The 27,172-nt window shown below is 36.5% G+C and overlaps 1 protein-coding gene across 2 annotated transcripts in view; it reads right to left on the bottom strand.

Moving 5' to 3' along the window:
• Positions 1-27,172, bottom strand: part of CDKAL1 (CDKAL1 threonylcarbamoyladenosine tRNA methylthiotransferase) — a 436,369-nt gene that overhangs the window by 85,212 nt on the left and 323,985 nt on the right. For both annotated transcript variants that reach the window (XM_083825860.1, XM_083825861.1), the window contains 2 exons: positions 26,696-26,876; positions 8,564-8,626 (listed from right to left, as the gene is read on the bottom strand). In XM_083825860.1, coding sequence (XP_083681986.1) covers positions 8,564-8,626; positions 26,696-26,876 — 244 coding nt within the window. The remainder of the gene's footprint in view (positions 1-8,563; positions 8,627-26,695; positions 26,877-27,172) is intronic.

The following is a 27,172-nucleotide window of genomic DNA, read 5'->3' as shown; positions in this document are numbered from 1 at the left end:
TGCTGCCTGCTGGGCTAAAGCAGCACAAAAAGGTTAAAGTTAATTGGGAAATACAGTCTGCTACACACAGCACAGCCAAAAAGAAATACATCGAATAAGATGTTAGGAAGTGAGGGAAGGAAAGACACTTGAACTTGATCTAAACTTGAACCGGCCGTAGAACATTAGTTATATACTCTGTTATGCTGCCAAAGGAAGATTAAAGGGAGCTTAAACAAAATTTTAAGATGGTCAGCGTTTACTTCTTACGATTTCAAGGTTTTCCAGCAACTAATTTTAGAAAATCTGAAATACCTTTCTTTGTCATACTTCTGTGCATCACATTTATAATGGACAAGGAACAGAGGTGAAACAAGACATGCAGAGAAAGGTAACGCCTTCCTTTGCAAAGCAACAAGAGGATTAATATGCCCCAGATCATTTGTTTTGTCTGAGTTGATAGGATGGATATTTACTGTCCCCATAAATCTTGTCTCTCATTTTATATTTCAGTATTTTTAGAGGAAGAAAATGCTTATTTGAGGCAATCTGCTATACCAGCATTTGCATGTTTTACCACAAAGAAAATTTGTGAAGTAAATTACCAATGTTTTCATGATTATTGAATTGAAAAAATGTATAGGTGTTGTGTATCTCATGCAACTGCCACAGACGAAAGCTGTATTTTTTTTCCTCGCAGGGTAACAAACTGCCGTAATTACTTCTACTTCTATTCACACTCTCTCATACTTGTCAATGTCGTTTTGATCTAGCCAATTGTCCAAAAAGAAAGACTGTATTTTGGAAGCAACCACAGCCATATGGAGAAAAACTGTTATTTCTATGCTGTGCAAAGTGATGTGTGCAGAACTTGTTTTCACCTATTTAGCTGCCCTAATGAAACTGCAGTCCACATCTAATAATCAGCTTTTCATTATCATCACAGAAAGTTCTCAAGCATTATTTTACTTTTGCCACATTTTTCATCACTTTTTTTTTCCTTTCTGTGATCATTTTTACCTTTATATCTTGCTCTTTTCCTAATTTTCCAGAACAGTTGTACATTGGGGGTATATGGGAGAGTATGTGTGGATTTCATCAGTGTATTTCTTAAACTTTTCTGACGGTCACTAATGAAGACATTTCAATAATACCTGATACCTTGTTAAACATCTAAGTCTATGCTTCATCATAAAGCATTACTTTTGTTTACAGATGAAAATGTGCTTTTACAGGCTACTGTTAATTAGCTTTTAGAAAGACATAGAAGCACCTGTTTAACCTAAAAAAGTAAATATTCCCTTCTGAGTGATAACTGAGGTAACAATCCCAAACAATTCAGTTTGCATCAGATAGGTTTGATGCTTTAAACATTGAATTACAGCAAAAGTTACTGGTACTGAATACAGTTTTAACCACAGCATTAAGCATACACTACCTGATTTTTATATATTTTTGTTTTTGTTCAAAACAAAAACAAACAAGCCAACCACTGGTTTTACAGCACTGTTTTTGTTTGTTTGTTTTTGGATATAAATACACTTCAAGTGAGATTGCAAGTCTTTTGTCTCAATGTTTGTGCTATAGGACTAAGACAGAGCAGATACATCTTTTTCTATGCAGCCTATTCAACAGAGAAGTAAGCCCTTTCATTGCACTACCTTTCTTATTTCTTTTCCCCAAACCCTAAAACAATTCCTGGTATTTGAACAGCTATTTCTAAGCTGTCTATATATTAGTTTCCTTTGTGTTACAGACGGCATAAACTTCAATGTAGCTAAGAGTTAAGTCAAGAAAAAGCAGCAGCTTTTCAGGCCATTAGATTTTCTTCACTGTCATCAAGTAATGTTCAAGTATGCCATTAGCACAAGGCCACTGCACTGCTTTTCCAAATAGAAATTGCTTTTCTCTATCAGTAGTTTTCTTTGAAGCCTTACATCATATCAAGAGCACAAAACAGCTTTATGCAGCCTACTCCAAAAAGCAGTTCCGAGCACAAGGGAAAGGAAGAGAGAAGAATGGATGTAGGTTACAATAAGAATATTTCCATAAAACGTGGTCGTATCTGACATCTGAGCTGTTAAAATTAAAACTGAAATCTATCTTGAAGCAGGAGATAGCAAAAGGCTCAGTCTCTTTTCAGCAATAACCTAGAAATCTTTTTCATCTTACAGAAGAACAATTCAAAGCACCTGCTTTAGGAAATTCAGACTATGGCTTATGTCACAGGCATTGCAACCTCACAGTTGCCTTATGATTTAGTACAATGCAGTTCCTTGAATAAATGGAAAGTGGGTTAAAAGGACTTTTGTTGTTTTTCAGAATCATATGCCCAAGTCATTACCTGAAAAATCTCACAATGACTTTCTTTTTCTCTTGCTCAAAGGTAAAACCTACACGTTCGTGGTACTTCCACTGCTCCTCCTCCCCCATCTTTCAAAACACCCAGGTGGTATCTGAGAAACATCACCGTCTTTATGAAAAATCATAAAAATTTCTTGTGTTTTCTAGCAGTTCTGAAATAGCTTGTCCCCAGACTCAGAAAAACACCCCAACATGGTTTCCTTACACATGCTAGCCTGTATGCCTGATACATGAAAAAACCTGTTCTAATAACCCTGGCTATGAAATGTCATCTATGGCCAGCAACAAAGAAAGAAGCAGAGTACAGCAAAGTCTGGGAAATTAAGAACTACTAAAGAGATGTGAGCAAAGATTACTGAAAGATGTAAGTCTCATCTGCCAGATGCATTTAATACTGCAACTGTTTTAATCTTTCGCTAGCTTCTTTCAAGAAACCATTCTCATAGCAACACTTCCAACTCTATAAGCTGTCCAACATTTCAATTTACATGTTCTCTCATGTAATCAAGTCATACCACACTGCAGACATCTTCAGTTTACAGGATCTAGTTGACAAAGCAGCTTGAGCAGACAGTGATGCCTGCCATTAGAAAGTTAGCCAACAATCAGGAATTTTAGATTTGTTTATTTCACTAGACATCAGAAATTCTTTTGTTCAATTTTACTTCGTTGTGAAGAATGCACATGGGGTCCAGCTTCCCTGAACACAGGATAAAAACAAAAGGAAGCAATTCACTGGTAGGGAAACTGGTCCAGCTGAAGCTCTTAACTTCCCACCTCCCTCTGTTTCTGCACCCCATGGTGCAGCCAGTTTCACTGGTTCCCACTGCCATCACCCCATCACCCCGCCACAACTCACTGTCCCCAGAGGCCACCAGCCATGATCAGTGGCCAGAAGGAGTGAAGAACTTCACAGGTTTTGCTACCAGAAGCCAACTGCCTTAATTCCCTCACCCTCCGTCTGGGACTTTCCTCTTGCTGTTGCACATTTCACGTTTCACGTGGGTGCCTATGACGATTTCTAGACGGAAAATCTATACGATTTCTTTGGGCATCGTATCATTAATATGTTTTGTTACTGTCAATGGATACCACTAAGACCATACTAGCCTTCATATGCAGTGCCAAGTGAGACCCTGGCTGTTTGGTACTGGCTTCTGTTTCATTATGAAAATACAGTTTCATCCTAATGCTTCCTTACACACTCTTGCATCATTTTTGAACTTTTCTGACTTACAAATGCCTCAAGTTCTTCAGAGGAGTCACAGAATCCTGCAGAAGAAAAAATGCCCTGCAACCACAGATTTAAGGCTGCTGACATTAGATTACTTATTTTCTGTTAGAAACTGGAGCTAGAGTCTGTGCACTATTGAAACAATTGCTTGAAAACAATTCTTATGGTAAGTCTGTAAGCAACAGCAGACATTAGCACCTTAACTTTAAGGATAGCCATGCATAATCTTGCTATTTTCCTTGAGCCAGTTACATACATCTCTACCTTTGTCAAAGACAAAGGAATACAGGATTCAACTTTTTGCCCACCCCAACTGACTTAACAGGCTAAGAGGTAGAAAAAAAAAAAAGAAGCTTTGTGCCAATTAATTGTGTGCCACAATACAATAAGTCCTTATAACTTGCCAATCACACAGGTATTGTCTGTGAAGTTTAAGCTGAGTTTTTTTAACATTTCTATAACACATTAATATGGAACACTTTAAAGCATGAGGCTTAAAGCTTTTACAATTATTTGATTAGTATTGCATCAATTAGAGCACATTTCCTGATTTTTTTTTAAATCCTGAGCAATTTCAGCTATGGAAAAATCTCTCAAAAAACTCTTTTCAAACACCATGAACATTGACTGTTTCTTGGTTGGATACACCATATGCTAAAATAAACCACTGAAAGGACATATAATATGTGACCTTATTTTTTTCATAGCTCATGCCCTATTCTCGAGCAACAGATTCAGGTTGCAAAAGGAAGAATCAAATCCAGAGCTGAGTTTTTAGCACAGAGGATTTCTCTCTGTAACAGCACAATTCAATGTATGGACATGCCCTAAGTCTCTCTTCCTGGCTATCCTCTGAAGAGGCAGAGCACCAAAATAAATAGCACTTCTGCTATATTCTCTTCTATAAGTAAAAACAGGTTTTTGCACTGCAGAAATAAAGATTATCATTCTAAACGACTGCTCCAGGGATAGACAGAATCCTTACTCATCCAACAGATAGAAAAAAAAAAAAGAACTAGGCCTCTGTGCTGGTGGATCTGAACATTTTCCACATATGGGATCCTGATGCTCCCCAAATCCGTTGTTTTTGACCAAGGAACCTGCTATTACAACTGGTCAAGTTTTAAAGGGCAAACATCATTTGGGAGAAGGACACTATGGAATTTAAACATCCATTGCAGACAGAATAAAATTCTTGAGGCGTGCAGCGTGAAAGCTCTCAGTATACATACAAAAAAGGTTCAGCAGAAATGGCTTGTGTGCAAACAAGTTTTCATTGAATGAGCTATTAGAAAATTGGACAGATAATAGCTAAAGGTAAACAACAACAACAACAGTAATAAATAAAAGCATTCCTCAAGTATATCCTTTTTAATTTTAATACACTAAAATCATGGTTGGTAGAGCTTCGTGAGGATCTCATTTCACCTTATTTTTCTGATGGTGCTAGGAAAAGAAACATATAATCAGAAGAGCTGTTCTACTACGAACTAGGAAACATTAGACAGCAGTCAGAACTTGACTCTTAAGAAAGTCAGGCTACAGATATTCCTACTCTACATAAACACAGGAAAAAGCAAGTATTTCAGAATAAGGAACAGCTTCATCTACAAAGAGAATTCTGTGTGTTCTTACACATACTGAAATAAGATTGAACAAACGGCAAGCAAACAGCCACTTGGAATAGCTTTTAATAATCAAGATGCATACCAGCATTTTCAAAATAATTACAAGCTTAGAAAGTATGCATTTTAGAATATATTTATTTATTTTAACAATAGCAAAAATCTGGGAAAAGTGAGTTTTTCCTACGTCTGAAGTCAATACATTTCCCAGGCATTCAAGACCGATGCTACAATGAGCCCTGTTGGTGACACAGTATTTGAAAGACCCCCAGGTTCTGTAGCTGGAGGCTCTGTAACACCATGGTGACACCAGGTGGAACAAAACAGGATCAAATCCCCCTGGATACGTGTTCAATGGAAAGGCAGTTTTTGAGTTTTGCTGTTATATGGTTTCATCTGATCAATGACAAGGACAGCTACATGGTAAACTACATATATTTTGGTAATAAATAATGCAGGAGCTTAACTACCCTTCATCTGCTATTAGCAGAGGCAGATTTTATCCCTCTTTTGCATGCCTTTGTCATGGAAGAACTTAAAGGCTATCTCCCCTCTGCTGCTTAATTAAGGCCTCAACTAAATACAAGACGCCACACCTGGAAGTGGAAGGAAAAAGAAATCTTGCTTTCCCTCTCAATAAAATACCTGGCTTTTCACTTGGGAATGCACAACCACAGACATTTAAAATGTCTTTTATGATGCAGTAATTTGCACCAGATAGGCAATAAACTGCGGGAGAACTTCAAGGAACAGCTATCTATCAGTCTCCTCACTGAGCGTAAACTGCAATAAGGTTAGTAAGGCTAGTGCAGTCACTCCCTCAGAACATCATTTTCTATTTTAGTAAGTGAAGCACAAATCTGGAAGAATGAACTTTTTCTGATCAGTTTTTCTCTTTTCTATGTGGTACTCCATCACAAAAAGGTGAAACACTATCAATGCTAGGTAGACAGTCCTGTTCCAGCCACTGTAGTTTATCTGTTTTAACTACTACCAAGCTCTAACTTGTCCTTTATAGTTATGTCTTCTCCACTTCTGAAAGGTTCTCAGAGAAAAACCTTTTAACTAACCAAGAATCCTGGAAGCCAGTAATTTAAGTTATTTGCACCATGATCCTGTATCACCAACACTTGAACAAAGCATAAAATCTCTTTTTATATTTACTGAAAATAATCTACGAAATAAAAAACAATCCCCCCAAGCCAGAACCTTTCTGACATTTAATCAGACAAAACAGAACTACAGTACAACTAGCATAGACCTCCACTTGAAATAACTGTATTTTCAATTAATGTTGATCACTGTTAGATTTAATATAAAAATTAAGAGCCCTTTTCTGGACTGTAACAATTGTGAAATTGGGAGCTAAGATAGAAATAAACAGCATAAAGCAAGAAGCCTGCAATGATTCATTCTGACCACCACAAATAGGAAGTAGGTAGCAGAAAGAAAACCTTCACCGTCAAATGGAAAATTAGGAAAGATCATCCTTTTTTTGCATACTTTCATTTGCCCTTTTTTTCCTTTTGCTCTCAGATATATATGTGGAATGTGCTTGGAAACAGCAGAAGAGCAAAGCATCAAAAACCACTCATCAAACAATTGTGCTACTTTTAATATCTTATTATAGGTCCTAAAACAAAGATCAAAAGGGAATATATCTAAGCATTTATATTCAATTTCACATCACCTGATGACTAATTTGTAAAGAGTGCACAAGTCTTCACAACTGAAGCCAAAATCAATTGAGGATACTTTGATATAATGCCACAAAGGATATGAGCAGGAAGGCAGCAGGAGTTACGAATGGCCAAGGTCCACTAAAAGTGCTAATAAAAGAATAATGGAATTTCCTTGTACTATGAATAAAAAGTGTTTGGCACAGAAGAATTTAGACATGGAGAAGAATATCAAAGCTTCTGGTTCATCAGTTGCTTCTACTTATCAGAAATTAATTAACTTACTATTACATTTAACTTAAAAAAGCTTCAACTCAGAAGAACAGTGATCTAATTCAAAATCTTGTTACACTCATTTCCTTTATTCTTCATGTTTGTCAATTTTCACAGGCCCTTAACATCTGCTTTACCAGGTCTTGCAGGCAATGAAAGCCTATCTATAAAAAAATAGTTCAAACTGATGGATTTAACTTGAAATGATATATAATTATTAAAATTATAGAAAACCTACTGTTTGACAATTTTTTAATGTAAATGTTTAAGTAGGTGGTAACTGTAGAAACAACTTGCCTGATATATTTAATCCATTAATATTTACAGAATGTATTTCTTTCTCACAGATGTACACAGTTACACACACGCACACTTTTCATGTGTTCATACATATAGATAGGTGCACATACATATGCACTTCTGCCACCTTCTTTCCCCAATTATAAAACTCAGCTCTTTTTACAAATGTGTATCTATGTACGCATACTTGCAAAATCATACACATTTTGCAAAACAGAAGCAGAAAGAGTGATCTCAGACTGCTTATAAATTGTTGAAGGATCTAGTGTACTTGCTTAAAAAAAACAAGCCCACAGATTGATCCAAGATTCGAGAAACTCCCTGAAAATATTTACAAGCTTTCTTAACTCTCTCTTCAAAATCTGCTTAATGCATTCTTTTGCATAACGTCTGCAAAAAAAAAAAAAAAGCATGACAAATAGTTATAGCACAGAATGCTGTAATCGCTGCCTTTTGACCCAATTTTATTGTCTCTGTCTCCTGGTACTCCAAAATCTTCTTGTAACTGGTTTAACTCTTGATTTTACAATTGCAAGGTTCTTTGGGAATTGATCTTGTTTTCTCTCCCCTAGGGTATGGGGTATAGTAATAATGTTTCCCTGCTTTTACAAATCAGGATCAAGTAATAATGGCAATGTACATTTTTTCCTCTTCCCAAAAACAACCAACAGGCTGTTAGCAAAGCAGCACCTTCCAGTGACAGCTTCCAAATTCATTAGTTTCATGTCTCTCAGGGCCTAATTGACACAACAGGCTAACCAACATACTCAAGGGTAACACAGTTTCTGAACAGAGAGAAAAAAGAGGGGCATCAGATACCACATACGATCACTTTACGCAATTTAGTGACAATCTATAAATTATGCTTCTAGGAGGTTAATGCAAGTCATTGATTTCAAAAAAACAGAAAATGCAACTTTTCAAGCTTGGCTTCAAGAAACAAACAAAAAAAAATTGTATGATAGAAGAATTTAAATAACATGAATGCCTTAACGCTTTCAATTTTATAATTTCCTCTAACTTTTGAATAAAAATAATATCAAATATAGCTATCATGAATGTTTGGAATTATTCTTAACAAGAAATGTAGGTAGCATATTTTTTCTTACCTTATGATCATATGGATTGTATGAATGAAACAGCTGAGACAGATCCTTTGTTCTTTGTTTTTTCTGAAAAGTAATATTAATAAACTGTATTAGAAAAGTTAAAGGAAAAAGAAGGAGACTAGAGATTTAAAAAGCTGCGTGCAGGTACAAACACATTCTATCCCTACTTTGTTAATGGAATTGAAGAGCACTGTATGCAGATTAAGTATATTAAATATCACAGGAAATAATTAACATATATATTAACAATGCTAAGAACATATCCTTCATAAAAAAATAAATACTGATCTATGGAACATCAGTGGAATGTGTAAACAATTCAGATTTGTTTTAATTTCTGAACAATAAATCATAAATAATGTTTTAGAATATAGATAAAGCTTGAAGATTAGGCTCGAATCATGCAAAGACTTGTCTGCTATTCTAGTGTTTACTTCCAGTCTTGCTTTATAGCAGATTAGGTTTAAAAGGAAGGTGGTTTAAAGAAGAAGCATATATTATTTTTCTATTTCTTTTGATGCTAATACTCTCTTTGCCTTGATTGTGGAAAATTAATAGGTGGTATGCCATTTAATGCTAAGGCAAAGGGTAGAAGCTCTTTCTCTTAGGAACAAAGTTCAAAGACAAACCCTGCTTAATCCAGCTTCTACTGAAATCAATGAAAGACCTTTCAGTGATTTCAGCAGATGTTAAATAGAACTCTCTCAGCTGCATCCTATGGAGTGGAGGCAGAGGAAAAAACATTCATCATCTTTAATACAGGGATGAGTCACAAATAAGTCCAGAGTTTTGTTATGTCAAAAACTATGTTGACTTAATTCATAGTTCAGGAAGGCAGAGCGCTCTACGTCGGAAACCGTAAAGAGGAGACAACAACAAGAACTCCTTGCTTGCAGTCTGTACTGTTGTCTTGCTTTAGCCATCACTTCCACGAAAGCAGTTTTCCAACTAACTGGTAGGATCTAGTCATGTTTCTAGCATCCCGTGAACTAAATATACAGCTGCATGACTACACTTCTGGAAACCATAGGACAATTTAGTAATTGTTCATCATGTATTTCCTTTCCTTACACTGTTTTTACTTTAAGTGAAATGTTCAAATACATACATTTAGTCACAGAAGCAATAACTTTAGTTACTTGTACAAATTTATGACAGCTGGATATTTCTGAGTCATTAAAGGCATCAGATTAGTGACCTAATTCTGTGAGGTCACTAACTCAGTTATGGCCATTAAGTAGTCAATCTCTTGCCTCTGTTCAAAGAATAGTGAATGTTCTTTTCAGTATGAGAGAGTTATTTCTCTTATAGACAATTCTATTAAATTACAGTAAGTAATACCTACCAGGCCTTGTTTCTGTGAGTTTACTAAGCAACAAAACTTTAAAACCAACAAAACTGATATTAATAAAGACGGTTTTGTTAGTATAGAATTCCTCAGCAATCCAACATGCCTTTGCCAAAGAAAAGATCTCCCTTAGTAGAGGAATCTTGGCTATCTAGCCCCCATTAATACCTGTTTTATTTCCAAAGGAAAAAAAAACAAAAAACAAAAAACAAAAAACATTCAAATGAACGCTTCACGTAGCATAACCCAAACTCCATCTCCACCCTACGACTTCATTCCTTGTACAGTTATGCACAGCAAAAATGCTTAAAATCCTATAAAAGTCCTGTAAAAGAGATTTGGAGAAATGCCATAATAAATTGAATAGAGATACCACAATGGTTATTTTAAAGTTTCTTAAAATTAATTTAACGTATAATCATGCAAGAAGTAGACAAAAGCATTTTAGTTTGGAATCTAGAGACCTCCACTAAACTTTCTAGGAAAAACAAACAAAATTGAGAAAAAAAAAAAGTATAATTCTTGCTTTTTCTTACTGAAGACCATTTCCCTCATTTTGAGTGCAAACAAAGTGATTTTGAGTATTTTTATTGAAATAGCTTCAGTAAAAATCAGTGAAATTTTATGGTCCCATCCTTCACCCTCACACTATGTCCAAACTGCCAGTTACGCACTCACATAGACAAGATGAAGAATGAAGGTGCCATCCCTTATACATCTTCCACTTTTTTTTACAGGAAATCACAGTTTCTTTCCTCACTCACAAAAGGTAGAAGTTTTGCTTTATTTTGTTTGTTCCTTTACAAAAGGAAAATGCTCCTGACTGAGAAAATGCTGGAAATTCATGAAACAGAGGAACATGGAATGGAGCTTCCAGAGACACACATGAATAAATGTTCCCAGAAAACTCCCAGGATGTCCTGCCTGCTTAGTTAATCTAAATCTGAACAGTATTTGACTGTTTTTTAGGAACTTTGAATATGATGAGACAAAAATGTTTTAAACACAGAGTTAAGGTTGACTAGTGGTAATTTATGCCTTTCTAGAACACCAAATTCACATCTATAAAAAACAGATATAAACCGTTTTAAAACAGAGAGATTAAGAAACAGGCATGGAATTCACACTGCTATAATGGCAAACCCTTCAACTCCTACCATAGGCATTAAACATAAAGTATTAACACTAAGTTTTTTGAAGGGAGAAAAGGCATGGTTCCCAGCTCACCTGCAAGCAGAAAAAAGCACAGGAGTTGCAGCAAAGCAGGCCTCTCCACAGCTAGACATGACAGGAGAATAAAGAGACCAGAAGCCTCTTCTCCTTTCACTGCCTCCAGTGGACTGTTGGAGGCACTAAACCTTTCGTCTTCCTTGTAGCTCGAGCCCTGTGTTACTGCCTAGTTAAGCGCATCTCCCCAAAACTTCCTTCCCTGACGCAGCTTGACTCCTGTGCATCCTTCCTGAGCTCCTTGGCCACCAAACCTTTCATGTTTCCTTTTGGCCAATATCAAAATGTTTTTTTTCCCTGTTTTCCTACTCTTTCCCTTTGGTGTTCTGATTGCCCATTACTTTGTTCTGTACCAGTACTGCTGTCACAATCTCCTGGTTAAAAAACGAACAAACCAACAACACTCCAAAAAACCTTCAGAATTTAGGCAAATGTACTTTCCCACCATTATGCTCTGTGTAAAGCAGCACTACTGTTTTCAAACACCCTCTTGGAACTGCACAAGATATCTTTAAATTTATTACATTTCTGAAAAAAATATATATATATATTTTGAAATTCAACATACAGATAGGCATGTGGTATTTCCAAAAATGAAAAGACCAGAGCCTGATAGCAGCAACAGGTTGTAGTTCACTTCTGTATTTCTGCCAGGTTTGCCATATATTGATAGTGTGTACTCAGTGTATCACACCACAGAACATTTCCTTAAACCAAGGTCCTCTTGGCACTGAGTAACTAGCAATACTCTTAGCCAGTCTCGCTGTACATAATTTTGGTGCAGGAGCATTTGACATGTAGCACTCCAGAAAGAGACACTATTCCTCCAAAAACTTTTCCAGTAGTGGTTTCCCAGGGGGACAGTAAGTCACGTATCACTTGAGCGAAATATCACTGGTCTGATGAGGCCAGTAAGGGCTCAGCCCGAGAGCTGGGCACAATTTACTACTTGTAAACTGATGCACACAGAGGTGCATGACGGTGGGATTTTTTGAAGCAGAGCAGTACCTTACTAACACAGGAAGAAGCGCTTTCCCCGAGGGGACAAGGCTGCCTGTATCTCTGCTCTGTAAAGCAGCTCACATGTCGGAGTCAGTGGCAGCCCAGCAACATCCTCCTAAATACACAGCAAACAAAAGCCTGGACAGAAGGTTCCTTGATGCGTGGATGTGATACAGGGGTAGGGGTTTTGATGGGCTGCAAAATTCTGATGATTCAATCCTGTGCTGACTTAAATTTTAAATGTATAGTCCTTACCTTGTAGCACTTAAATTTAGGGAGATGAGGCAAATTCAGCTTGTTTTGTTTTGTTTTGTTTTGTTTTTCAACATGAGATACAGACAGGCATTCAGATAATATGTTAATACGGGTCATTTAAAAAAAAGATGCATGTGAGCATGCAAACAACTTTTCACTTTCTGTTTCAATACATTTCTAAAATGTTATACTATACAGGAGATACTTTTTACTGCTGCCTTTAACTTGAAGTATGGAAAAGCTTGATGAAGAATAGATGAAAGTGCAGCTGCAGGACTGAGTTTAATACTGTAAAATCATATGTTTTACACATAAGTATCCCAAGACAGAAGGGCTTCCCTAAGTGAAGCAAAGCTGTTGCATATGAATTACTTCAATCTTTCTACTAAAATACACGTAAGTAATCAAGCACTTCTCAAAAGATAGCGTCCAATATGCAGTTATAATATAACAAGCCAACATCAACTAATGATTTTTCTTACAGCATACATAATGTCAGTATCAAGAAAACAACGCATCATAATTTCATGATTTTTTTTTCTTGTAAGCATACAAGCGTATAACACATTTTATTCTAAATATTTTATTTCTTTGACTGATTTTCTGAGCCTGAGATAGTTTCTGAGATCTTATTCATAACATTTGAGGTTTTAAAGGGGCATTGGCCATCTGAGATGCACATTATATGTTTAAAATATAGCATCGGTAAAGGATCCTTTTAGTCCCATTCGGAATTATAAACCAATAAAAGCCAAGAATAATGAGATTCTTGTGGTTTTACTTTTTTCCCTGTGCACTGATTTATGGTAATAATGAAACATTTTCTAATGCTTGAAGACTACAATGTAGATCTTATCACTTAAAGAACAAACAATGCAATAAATAAAGAAATAAAATATAGGTTTAGTCTCTAAAACCACAAAACATTTTCAACACAATAGCTAACCAGCATGGAATTTTGTATTGTCTACTTTAGAAAAATAAAGCTAAACTTAATTTTTTTTCTATATAATGGTGTGAAAATAGGGTAAATGTCGGAGTAACCTAACAACACATTTTTGTGAAGAGAAAATACTTCATAAAAATAAGCTTAGAAATGAAATAACTATATTGAATACGAAACACCATGGACTCACGCAGGTATATTACACTTTTCTGGTAATCCTCTTTTCTTGCACAGGTGATAACTACGTGTCTTTCTGATGATATCATTGTAGCCTGTAACTTGTTTGCTTTCCTGTAAGCATGGTCTATCATGTTCAGTGTGAATGAGAATTCCAATATCGCTGAGATATTTTTATTATAGATTACTTAGAAGCAGCTAACTTATATGGAATATTCTTAGTTTTTCACCTAGTAATAAAGGATTTTGAGATTACTCCCTGATATGAAACCAGTGATGTACTGTTTTCCTTTAAATTCAACATTCTGTTTTAATATGTCTGTTTTCACCTTCAAGGTCCTTAATAATTCCAGTCAAATACCACTGCAGATCTGCAGATTCTACCAATTTCTTTGAAGGTGGCAGCCTCAATATAACATCAGCAAAATTATCCTTCTGTTTTTCTGCTTCCAACCCTTACAGTCCCTCCAGTATGTGGGGCATTACTCGTATCTTGTTCCATTCAAACATCCTTCTTTTCCCTAATGGTGACAGCGAATAGCAATGTGTCAAGGCAACCAGATAAATGCTTCAGATCTCATCTCTCATCTATCTTCTCTCCCATTTCTCTCTTTTGCATACTACTGGATCAGAATTAAAACAAAATTCAGTTTTGCCTCAGGAATCTTATTTGATTTAGAGCTTATGAAGCATCTCACACACTTGAACACGCTAACAAGCAATAGTAACATTTCTTTTCTCTCAAACAAGTCTGAAAACCACACTGCTTGCTTGTGTAGTAGGCATGTATAGTAGGTGTATATTTAGTTGTACAATGGATCAGCTAATTTAGAGATGAAACCACATTAAACTTTGTGGGCCATGGCAGAATTTAATTATAATATGAAATAAATACCTATGAAAAATTATGTATAAATATTTCTTTTAATTTATTATTTGTAGAGTACTAATTTATGGTCCAAGACTCAACAGTCAGCAACAGACAAATAACAAAAAAAGTGGGAGCCAGGTTACAGAACACTATTGGAAAAAATATAATAAAATATGTAATATTACAGTATAAAATATTGTACGTATACTAGCAGTGTTCTTGTATACACATAATCCACATAGTCCTATATCTTACGTGTACCAAGGCAAAAAGACCTTTGACAGATTTCAGGAGAAGTAGGAAGTTGCTCTGCAAGTACTTTCCGTTTTCTTCCCCAGTATCACAGGAAATTCGAAGGTTCCAGCATAACTTGCTCTCTTGCAAGAGCAAGTAAGGTGATAGAAATTTTCTTTTCTTAAACAGTATGTCCAATGCATTTTGTGTTATGGCATTCTCTAACTTCAGTAACATGCTTTTTCAGAGCAGTAGAAAAGCTGCATATCCATGCCCACCCCCTAGTAATACAGTGATCTCAAAATAACAAAGGCCTTGGGTAGCTCCCAACCCCGAACTTTTATAAGAGAATGGAGTTAAGAAGCACCCTACCAAAATACACAGACTGGCCTAATTTATATCTCTAAAGAGTTAATTGACAAAATAACATAGGAAGATGTAGCATCTTCTGTAACCAAGGAACATTTAAAACCCTTGCTTGGTGATTCAGTCCATAAAGTCTTAAATTTCTATACCTGTAACCACAACACAGATATAAGCCAAGTCACCGAAACTGCCAAGTTATCGAAGGTTACAGATTACCTTTTGTTCTGCAAAACAATTTCTAAGAGGAGATCAGAAAGCAGTGAACCGTTCTCTTTGACCTTGAGTTATTCAGTGCATCACCTTCAGGTAAACCTGAAAAAAATGTTGTACCCCAGCCAGATTTCGTGATAAAACTGGTGTTCATTATGGTCTTGTGTCTGTACCCTGGAAGGTCTGAATAGGCAGAAGTGACAATACAGGCTTGACAAGTTCCCTGCTTCTTATTGTTAATTCACTTCTACTGATACCATTCCTGTCTTTCTTATCACATCTAAAATGAAGCAGACCAAAAAAAAAAAAAAAAAAGGCAAAAAAAACACTTTCGGATTAGCTAGTCCTGACCTAACCTACCTACATTACCATGTTAAAATTGACACACTGTTCTGCTTTAACTATTGATACATATATATTTCATTATTTAGCTTGGTTTAAGAAATTACTCCAATAAATTTTGGTGTATCCACGCAATCGGTCACTTAGCACACAGTATGTCATACTCAGCAGTTTATCTTGATGTCCCAGTATGGTAGACATATTTTCCAGATCCAATTAACAACAGAATTATACATCGATATTTTAGATTTTGTATACTCTTTAGTCTTTGTGTACTTTATATAGTCAGTGAATCTTTATTAAAATAATTTTAAAACAGTTTTATATGAGCCCATGCAATGTGTTTTTTTTCCCCGAAGAGGAAAATATATAAAACTTTGCATATCTTTACTAAAAATATTAATATAGAAAATGATCACAAACATTAAAGTGTATTCAGGATTATGGCAACACAAATAATCATGGTTTAGTCTGTTTCATATTTTAAGCAGAGATTCTTATTTATGAAAAATACAAATGTATTCAAAAAACAGCATAGAATCTTCACAGAAGTATCTGTCAACTTATTTGAAACAATTTCTTGAAGAATATAGCTTCAATTAAACTATGGGCATTGCAATTTTTCTTACCTCTCATAATTTCAGCTATGTAATACAGACTCTGTGAACTCACATATTTCACAAATCTTAATGAATCCGTATTGCTTCTGGTACATTTGAGTTCTTTAATTTAGTTTAGGATTAACATTTGTTATTTATACCTCTACTTCCTATACCTTCTTCATAACAAAATCTCCCCCTTACCAGAGCATAAACTACATAAAATTTACTATGAAAACTTCCACAAAGAAATATTTTATTTAGAAAAGGACCTTCAATGCTTGTTCTTCCTGAGGGACCTTACATTTTAGTTGTCTTCACTGGATGTCATTTCTAAATGCCTTTTTTCATTTATGGCAGATTTTTATGTCTGGAATTCATACTCAAATTTTGATTATCTACCTTTATCAATATGAAGTGGATATTTTCTAAGGATGCCAGTGTAATTGATTTAGGAATTCTTCTTAGCCCAAAAAGATATCATAGAACAAAGGTGTCTGACAGAAACTTGGCTTGATGCATCCGACAGATTTTGAATTAGATTGACACCGAATCAGAAATAAAGTGATTGGTCACAAGGGATAGGCTGATTTGGAATTACACCCACTTCTGCAATAAAATAAAACAAAGAATTGCAAGCTATATTTTAGTAACAAAACACGTAAGTCCAGGACAGAGCTGTTTACAGTGCATTCCTTTCCTTTTTATAATGTGGTGAGAAATCCATGGCCTCTATTGCACAACAGCTGCCTCAAAAGCATCCAGCTTTCCAGCATCCCAGAAACAACAAAAAGAGCAGAAAGGAAGTGCTCCAGAAGGTACGGTGGGGTATGAAAGAGAAAGCAGTATGCAGTGCTCAAATGCTTGCTGTGTGGGAGAGACCACTTGTGTGCCCACGAAGACACAGATTCATCAGACACGCAAGAATTGCCCTGTGTCTGCTCTGTTTCATCTCAGTTTACAATGAAGTCCTCCAATCTACTTCCACTTGTTCGGCAGTTCCAAATCCCACGCAGATTTTCAGCACAGTGACCGGGGTGCAGGCACAGCAACCACAGCAGCAGAAGATACGAGTTCCAAAGCACACCGTGACCTGATTGACTGTGATGGTTTTGAAGGAATGTGCTTGGATTATCAAAGACAGATGAAGTTCAGGAAAGGGTCAACAAGGACCCACCTCGGGATATTTCAGTGTCCTCAAAAGCAGAATTTATGGAACATCATAAAGGTCACGTGATTTGCAAATGATGGACAAGCTTAGTCAACTCCATTATATAAAAAAATATCAAATTTATATTGAAAAACAGTAAAGGAAAACTGCAGGTTTAAAAAATTAGAATTATACTTATGTCTGCAACATTTAAAAAATATATGTATTTTAAACTGGGTTTATGGCACTGGCAAATTCTGTTCCTGGAGTCTAAAATAACAGCTACAGGTAGACACAAAAATAGTACACTCAACCAGAACTCACTTATGCTAGACAACAAAGGTAATAAAGTAGTAAAGCTTAGACCATTTAAGTGACATAATTAATACCAGACCTAGATAGATTATACATTTGCTATCTGTGTTAAGTCACAAACTATTAAATCTAAATTATGCTCTCATTTGAGGAAGTCCAGAACTGCCAAAGCCAAGAGCTTATTATTATTATTATTATTATTATTATTATTATTATTATTATTTACTTTATTTTGGATAGATATTGCTGTCCTGAAGCATACATCTAATTTTATGGATTAAGTTATGAGCAGTCCTCCCTTATGTCTACAGCCACTTGCACTGTTTCCAGCTCTGGGAAGCTTGGTTCCTGAAGGGTACTAAAATTTTGAATTAAAAAAGAGAAAAGATTTCTGATATCTCCTAACTATAATTCACGTACAAGCGACAGAAAGACACGGTTAAAACTTCCATGTTTTTTCCACTTAATTAGGAGCCATTGGAGAGGAAAGGATACAGAATACACAAACACAACATCCACTTGTCATAACGGCCCCCTTGCGGGCATGAGTTCTACAGGTATCTATGGATATGTATGGGGATGTAACGAAAACAGCAGGCCAAAGACAGGAATATTACATGCTGAAAGGATAGTATATGAAAGTTTTCTGAGGACTGATAATCTCTGGAGCCTAGTAGTCATGCTGAATCTGCAATAGGTAACAAACTCAGGACACCGAGAGACTGCTCAGTCTGCCCAAGGCCATTAAGATAAACAGCAGATTAAGAGACATCCAGGAAGGTAGAAGAATGATATATACTTCTCTCTTTTTTTATAAGCAAATGCAATATGTGCTAAACCATAAAAACCAATAAGAGAAAACCTTCACGACACTGAAAAACTTGTTTCACTGAATTACATTCCTATTTTTGACTTTTGAATTCTTGCGAGAAAATTTTACACTGAAAGAAGAAATTTACCTGCAATGCTAATCATACATATATTTGTATGGGAGGTAAAAAAATGTTCTCTCTCAATATCAAACACTACTGACGTAGAGACTACTGTCTGTATACAGACATTGTCTGTATAGAGTACCTCCTCTCCCTTCTATTCAGTGCAGAAGTATGTGGTACACAAAACTTCTACACTATTTCAGCTTCCTTACAACTAATATCCTAGAATCTGTCAGAGTTTCAGGATGCACTCAAAAAGGAAGGAGGATGGTAAATCAAATGTCCATGGGCACTGCAAATCTTACAGGACTACAACTTCATAGAAGTAGTTCTTTATATTGGACATTCAACATGTGAACTGTACATGACTTCAATATGTTATATACTATGTTAGTGGTGATTTCAGCCTCTTTACAGAATCTGTTTCTACTTCTGTCTTGAAAGCGAAGTTTAGAAAGAACTCTGTCCTCCCTGTACATATTCTTCACATTTTATTTTCCAATGTCCTTTAATTCTTTTTCTTAACAACATGGCCCAGTTTGAACCTATAGCTGTATATTTACTTTGAAATGCTCAAATTTTGAAACTATTAGTAAAAAGCTTATAAGGAAGCTGTTGGTAATCTTTGTTCCCATCACTTCTGCTGTAAATAACAGCATAATTCAAAAAAGCAGAACACCAACTGGGTTTCCCAAGTGTATTTCCAGACTAGCTGTGAATTTTGACTTGCTTTTTCAAGCAACACAGTTGTGCTCATTGAAGGCATACGACATTCTACCAGGTGCCTGAACCACACCAGTGCAAGACTTAAGAGACGTGGCTCCAGGCTAGAGTCAAAATATTCTTGTCCTTTCCCAGGGGTCTGACTCTCCAAAGTCCAGCTGTGACTGTGGAATTTCACCCATTCCCCAGATTCAGTTATGAACTAATTTTTCAGCAGCTCCAGAGGCAGATCGCTTACAGCTTCACAAAAGGGTACAACCTGTTTTAAAACATACCAGCTCAACTGTCTCACACAACAACAGAAACAGATTTTCATTTCAGCACCTGGCCAAATAAATTAAAGTGGTTTGAACTTAAGCCGAATCTAGCTTGGAAAAAAAAGATTGTCTTTAAATATCTGTAAAATTCTATTTAGTAGCATTTTCAACCACAAAAGATATTTACAAGTAATTACCTTCCTTTGACTTCATCACACAAACCCGCAGTTCTGGCTGCATAGTGAATTGCGAGCACTGGGGTAGATTAGAAGATACAGTATTCTAAAAGAAGCTAGATACTTCAACCATGTTTAAATCGGGGAAAAAGGAAAGAACCAGGCTATCATAGGTCAGTCAGCTTATATAACTCTTGGAGAAACATAGAGAAAAATATGCAAAACTATCTATAAGCATCCAGAAAGGAATACAAAGAGCAAACATTGATTTGCCCTCAGTAACCAGCAGCTATATCAATTAAAACAAGTTGCATCAGAGCACAGCTGCCTTTGTATGTATGAGAAAGCATAGCTATCTTGATGAGTAAGGCTTCCCGCAGTACTCACATCAAACTGATAAAAAACATAAGGAAACATGGTGTAACTAAAACTACTAGAGGAGTGCAAAACTTGCAGGAAAATGTTAACTTGCAATACTTCAATAGTTCACTGACAAATATGAAGGATTATATATTGATTTTTCCGTCATGGTCCGCTTCCCCCTCCAGCCTTCACATTTTTAACTCTGTTCCTGAACTTGCTGTAAAAGTCTTTGCTCAGGCAAAGTAGCAAACCATAAATAAAACTGTACTGCTGAGGAAACAAAGTGTAGTACAGAGGTTCAGCAGTCAAGCACAGACGTTGATCAGCGTTGATTTCTCCTACACAAAGTACATTCTGCGTGCTACATCATGCATTACTGCATGTGTTGGAGAGGGGTGTCAGGGGGCAAGCATCTTTGATACTCCAGAAGCAATTATCACAGCTGCATATAGCTCCTGCAGCACATGATGCCATTTAGCCACAGAACTTACTGAGGGAGCTCAAAAGAACAAAAAGAGTCCCTTGCACAAGCAACGCTATTCCAGTTGGTGTCCTGCTGCTTAGAATAAAAAGGTGCTGAGGGAGAGGACAACTGATACCGCCTGATTGAGGGATGTGGTTATTTCTTAATCAGACAGGGGCACTGTGGGGACACATGGGCAATCATTTATTCTGAATAATGAGCACATGAGCTGTCACAGGAGATCGAGCTGTTTGTCCATGGATATTCAGAACTACAAAACCTGTATCTATCCAGCAAAGGTAAAATTAAACATCATGCTGTACCTGCTGGTACTCAAGAATGCCTATTTCCAGTGTCTTGCACTATGGGGAATCTGTGGCCATTCAGCCATAAAAGGGTGCTAGGGAACCCTTAGAAGGTGCAGAACCCTTAGAAGGAAGCAAAAGCAAGGCAGTCTTAGAAAAAAAAAAAATTGGCTATCATAGAATTAAGGCATAAATTACCAACTCGTTGGGTTGCTCACACAGAAATCACAGAATGGGTTGGGTTGGAAGGGTCCTTGAAAAATCACCTAATCCAACCCTGAATGGCCAAAAACAACTTGTGTGGAACGCAACATTGAGAGGGTGCATGTGGTATTATGCTACCCAGATAGAAAATAATGGCTCAGTGCATTAAGCACTGCTTCTAGAACTGGTAAATAAAAAATAAAAAATAAAATAAAATAATAAAATAAAATAAATAGTAACAGAACTAAGAGAAGGAGTGATTACATGGAGGAAGATACAATATCTGATCATAGATTTTTCCTAGTAACGACAGGCATATTTAACAGAAAAAAAAGTCCAGTATCTAGATGGATGAGGATTTCGATTCAGGAGGCATTTTTTCTGGACACAGCATTTGGGGGTGGATGGATGTCGGGGGGCAAACCACCTACAGCATGGTTGGATGAACATAGAAATATCCTGTACCTACCTCTCTTTCTGAAGTAAATGATTTTTGAGATCATATGGCAGTTCAGGTATGAATTTTGTAATTTAACTATTCCTCACAATCTAGTAAGCAGCATGCTTAACATAACTAAATACAGAGATAAAAGTCAAGCAGACACTCTTTAGACGAATTAAAGGAAAGGTCCAGCAGTTGACTGACATTAAATTTTCTAGCTGGGAATGAGGTAATTATTTTATGATATATATATATAAAGAGAGAGAGATTGTGAGAGAAATTGAATACAGTCTTTTATCTAGATCTCACAAAGCTTTTTTGAAAAAAAAATCTAATATTTACACTAATAACTCAAAGCTTTAGCATATTGCAAATACATATAGAAGGGTTGGAATCCAGCCATGCTGCAGCTGAGGGCAGTGTAATCATGAAGCTAGAGTCACACTACTGCTCTCAAAACAGCTGCCATCTCCAGTTCTCAATAGGGATGAACCTAGCTGTACCTTACTACGACACTTCATAGAATCATAGAATCATAGAATATCCTGAGTTGGAAGGGACCCTTAAGGATCATCAAGTCCAACTCTTGGTACCGCACAGGTCTACCCAAAAGTTTAGACCATGTGACTAAGTGCACAGTCCAATCTCTTCTTAAATTCAGACAGGCTCGGTGCAGTGACCACTTCCCTGGGGAGCCTGTTCCAGTGTGCAACCACCCTCTCTGTGAAGAACCCCCTCCTGATGTCGAGCCTAAATTTCCCCTGCCTCAGCTTAACCCCGTTCCCGCGGGTCCTGTCACTGGTGTTAATGGAGAAAAGGTCTCCTGCCTCTCGACACCCCCTTACGAGGAAGTTGTAGACTGTGATGAGGTCTCCCCTCAGCCTCCTCTTCTCCAGGCTGAACAGGCCCAGTGACCTCAGCCGTTCCTCGTACGTCTTCCCCTCCAGGCCTTTCACCATCTTTGTAGCCCTCCTCTGGACACTCTCCAACAGTTTCATGTCCTTTTTATACTGTGGTGCCCAGAACTGCACACAGTACTCGAGGTGAGGCCGCACCAGCGCAGAGTAGAGCAGGACAATCACCTCCCTTGACCTACTAGCGATGCCGTGCTTGAGGCACCCCAGGACACGGTTGGCCCTCCTGGCCGCCAGGGCACACTGCTGGCTCATATTCAACTTGCTGTCAGCCACAACCCCCAGATCCCTCTCTTCTAGGCTGCTCTCCAGCGTCTCATCGCCCAGTCTGTACGTGCAGCCAGGGTTTCCCCGTCCCAGGTGCAGGACCCAGCACTTGCTCTTATTGAACTTCATGCGGTTGGTGATCGCCCAGCTCTCTAACCTATCCAGATCCCTCTGCAAGGCCTTTCCACCCTCATTCGAGTCCACAACTCCTCCAAGTTTGGTGTCATCAGCAAACTTGCTCAAAATACCTTCTATTCCTACATCCAGATCGTTTATAAAAATATTGAAAAGTACCAGCCCTAAAATGGAGCCTTGAGGGACACCACTGGTGACCGCCCGCCAGCCTGACGCAGCCCCATTTATTATTATTTCCAAACGGCTTATTATTTCCAAACGGCTATCTCTTCAGTTTGTTTCCACATGACAGAAACCAAGGTGAATGTAAGACAATAACATCCCCTAATGCTTTCAGAAATTGTGACAGACCAAATCTCAAGGACAGAGATAACTCTTCCCTCACCAAATCTCCAGACAATTAACAGCTACCTTGAAAAATAAAGTACAGTGAATTTAAAAGTATCAAGAGCATAAAAAAGTTACAGATGCTTGATTTTAGAAACAGAAATTTTTACATTTAGAACTAACATAGTTGGATTGGATCCTTTGCAATGCAGCTAAATAAAAAACACCCTACCATACACCACTAAATCTTGTTCTCTTACATTGCTCACTAAAATATATACCTGATTAGAACCTGTATTTTGAAGTATGCAACTATCAGCAATATCACTTCTACGATTACAGGCAATAGGGAAATGGAGAAATCCAAATCCAAAATAATAATAATTACAACCTATAAAATAGCACTTTATAGTTGACACATTTCAGAGTAAGAATTTTGTACAGAGATCCCGCTGGAGATTATGAGCATCCAGACTCATACCTGAGATAATATACTCATAATAATGTAAGTGTATGAGATGGGGGTAAAAGTCAGAAAAACAAATGAACAAACAGAATTTTGGGGTATCATAACATTTCAAACAACATCTTGACTCATTTTTCATATACATCACTCAGCAAATCACTGCAATTGCTTACAAATAGAAATCATGCCTAGCTTTGCTTAACTGTGCTCTAACTTTTCTCTACACTGGAGACAGAATTTATAGTAAGCATAACCTAATTGATTGTTATGAAATGATGAGACCATTTAGACAGATGTCTGATTCTCCACAGACATTTTTTCTCCAGGAGAAACAAGAAAGGCCTGCAGTCTTAACTATCTTTTCTGAATTTATGGTGGCAGATCTGTCCATCTGGATTAGTGTCATCTGCCCTTTTCGAAAAAGATCGGTGCCTGTAAGGCTTTCAAAGATAAATCATCTATGCAAAGGAAAGATTCCATGTGGACCTACTGATTTTTTTTCTATTACGGTAAGCCCAAATGAGATTTTTCTCCAGAAAAGCAATTGTATTTAAGACTTTTATAAAAACTATCCACTAAAAATTTAAAAGCACTAAATTATTCTATGCTTAGTACTCCACCAACTGTCCCTGAAAGTCATAGGGTCTTCCTAGAAAGAGCAAACTTAAAAGGAACTGACAAGGCAAATAAATTATTATTACAGCTGTGATACTTCGGCAGGATCACTGAAGCCATCTTGAATCAGAGTTGGAGACCTGGAACACACTGAAGTGGAGCAGTTTGCAAAGAGCAGTAGATCTCCCCACTGCCTAAGTATTGCAAAGCTGAAATAACAGCAAATACAGCCAGCATTCAGGAAAAAATACAGGAATAACAATGGTAAAATATTTTTTTCACTGGTTCAGCATTGGTAGTTAAATAATACCAGCAAAATTGTTTTCATAGAAAGAGATCCTACCAGCAGATTTACTACAGAGAATACTGTTAAGAACTTTCTGTGGTACAGTCTACCCACATGTATGCCCAGACACTCATGGAAAACATTTTGGTGTCACTTTATGTGCTATTTCTTTCCCTATGCAAATACAATAAAATAAATTAATTCACAGTAAGATGACATGAATAATATTTTGTTAAAGGATGAAGTGTGCATAGCATGCATGGTAACTTCCTTATCCTAGCAGAGAAGGGCAGGTGGTAAATTACTCTCGATGAGGAATGATGAATGAAATCCCAGTACATTCTTGGTAATGCAGGAGAGAGGTTAGCTTCTATCTGAAGGTAATGTGAATACAAAAGTAAAACATTAGCACAATCTCTTCCTGCTTTGTTTGACTGGTTACCCTCCATTTGTAGAAGATAAAGAACAAAGGACATAGAAGATAAAGAACAAAGGGTCTCACAGGATTTTTTTAAAGGACTACAAAAAAAGGAGAAAGAAACAAAAAATCTATTAATTACAGATTTCTATCAACCCTAGATTAGGGGCTGCATCTTCTTTGAAAGTTCTTCAATTCTAACCCTAAACAATAAGTGCTAGTGCTAGAAATAAGAAGAAAGAATGTAAAATTGTGTTAAAATGACATTACCATTTTCCAAGTAACCACCCCAACCACAGAACAGCTAAAGCTCTTTAAATAATTCAGCTCCTCATATAACGTCTTCCCATGGCACACAGTTAAAGAGAAGACAAATCGACTTAAGATCTTTGCAGCTCCTGTGAAAATAGTGTGCTTACAAAATAGTGGATAGAAAAAACACAAAATAAACATAAATCAATGTTTTGATTTTTAAGCTTCCCAACTTCCCAAAATTACACATCTGCATATTTTTCATTTACAAAAGTTTGTAAAAAGCATTCTAAACTAATAAAAATCATTCAGTAGCGTCAGTTGGTTACACTAAGTACACTATTTCAACAGCGGCTATTTGAAAACTCCATCTTTTCTACAATGAGATGGCCTATAATAAATGAGCAATCATTACTCAAGATGTAATTCTCTGAACGATAAACCAAAGAAGCCAAATATAGTCTCATTTTATGTCTTCTGCAGCTGATACATCCTATAGAGTTCATGGTATATACTACGAGTAAGCAGAAACTCTTTACTTAGCGTCCAGACATACAAGTGAAGGGATACAAGTGCAGAATGTAGTTTTGACATTGTATTAGTGTACCAGAATATGCAAATTGAAAGAAAGTCTTTTATTCTAACTGACTTATATTGCTGGTCAACTTTCATTCTTACACCATTAGGAAATACAAATGTTATTTATGCCCATAACAATGAGATAATAGTGAATTAAATTATTGTGCTGGCAGCCTTGTATACTTTTTGTTTTGAGATTCAGATTAGAAAAACTTGTGCAGTTACAAATTCAACTTAAAAATAAAATAAAATCAAAGCATACCTTCGTAAGTGATTGCTAATAGTACTACTTAGAAAAAAAATATTAAATCAATGAAATAGCCACCTGCTTTCTATATTAAAACTTTTTTTCCCCCTCGTGTGAATCTGAGATGAGATTGTTGGTAATCAGATATGGTTATACTTCCCAGCCAAAAACAGAAAGAAGGAAAACACCTGAAAACTGAAAAATTAAATGCAAATTTCATCAATGGCCTTTAACATGAAGGCTGAAGGAAGACTAAATTTATAAGAAAAGTGTGAAGAGGTCTTATGGAAGTATGTGCAAATTTGATGTTTAACAGATAAATCATATATTACCATTTCTCTATTATTAATACTTTGCACAATTATTCACAATAGGCTTAAGATTGCTGGAGTCACGGAAGTCTTAAAATGGGGAAAAAATTGTGTAATCAATCAGCCACCATTCTTGGTTCTCATTCAGCCAAAAATTGATAGAAAAGACATGACTTCAGTATAACCATTATTTTACCCTTCCTAGCAATCTAAACAATAATTAATATATGACAAGGCACCTAGTGATCTAGTAAACCTCTAAAGACAGTTCAACAGGAGTTACATAAAACTGTAATTGAATTGTAGCATAGTTCTGCAGAAAATCTACTTTTTCATGCACATGCTTTATGTATTTAAAAACATCTCAGTGCACCGTGTACAGTGGCAGAAGAAAATGTATCTTACCACTGCAGCTGGAACTTGATGCATTTTTGCAGCAGGGGTTCCTGGGCGTGGGTAAAATTGATTAATAAATAAGCTCGGAAACCTGTACTGTTCCACAAGTTTCATTGTTTCTTGAAAATCTTCATCTGTCTCTCCTGGAAAACCACAGATGATGTCTGTAGCGATTGTTATTCCAGGCACTCTGTAAAGAAAGTATAAAGAAACATTAAACTTAGGACATGTAACTCTTATTCCCTTAAAAGCTCGTTTATGTAGACTTGTAACTCTTCAACTTTATCTACAGAAATTGAGACCTAAAATTATATTTGGAAAAAAAAAAAAAAGAGAGATTTTAATATTATTGCTTGGTAATCAAAAATGCATTTGGTACTCAGCCGAGAGCACAAGCAATAGAAGAAAGACTATTGCACCAAATATTGGATCAGTATTATGACACATGAGTGAAAACATCTGGAGTACTTCCTCCTTCATCAGAAA

Source organism: Anser anser (assembly GCF_964211835.1).
Source record: "Anser anser genome assembly, chromosome: 2".
NCBI lineage: Eukaryota > Metazoa > Chordata > Aves > Anseriformes > Anatidae > Anser > Anser anser.
Note: the sequence above shows the minus strand (reverse complement) of the source record. Positions and strands in the feature narration are given on the sequence as shown.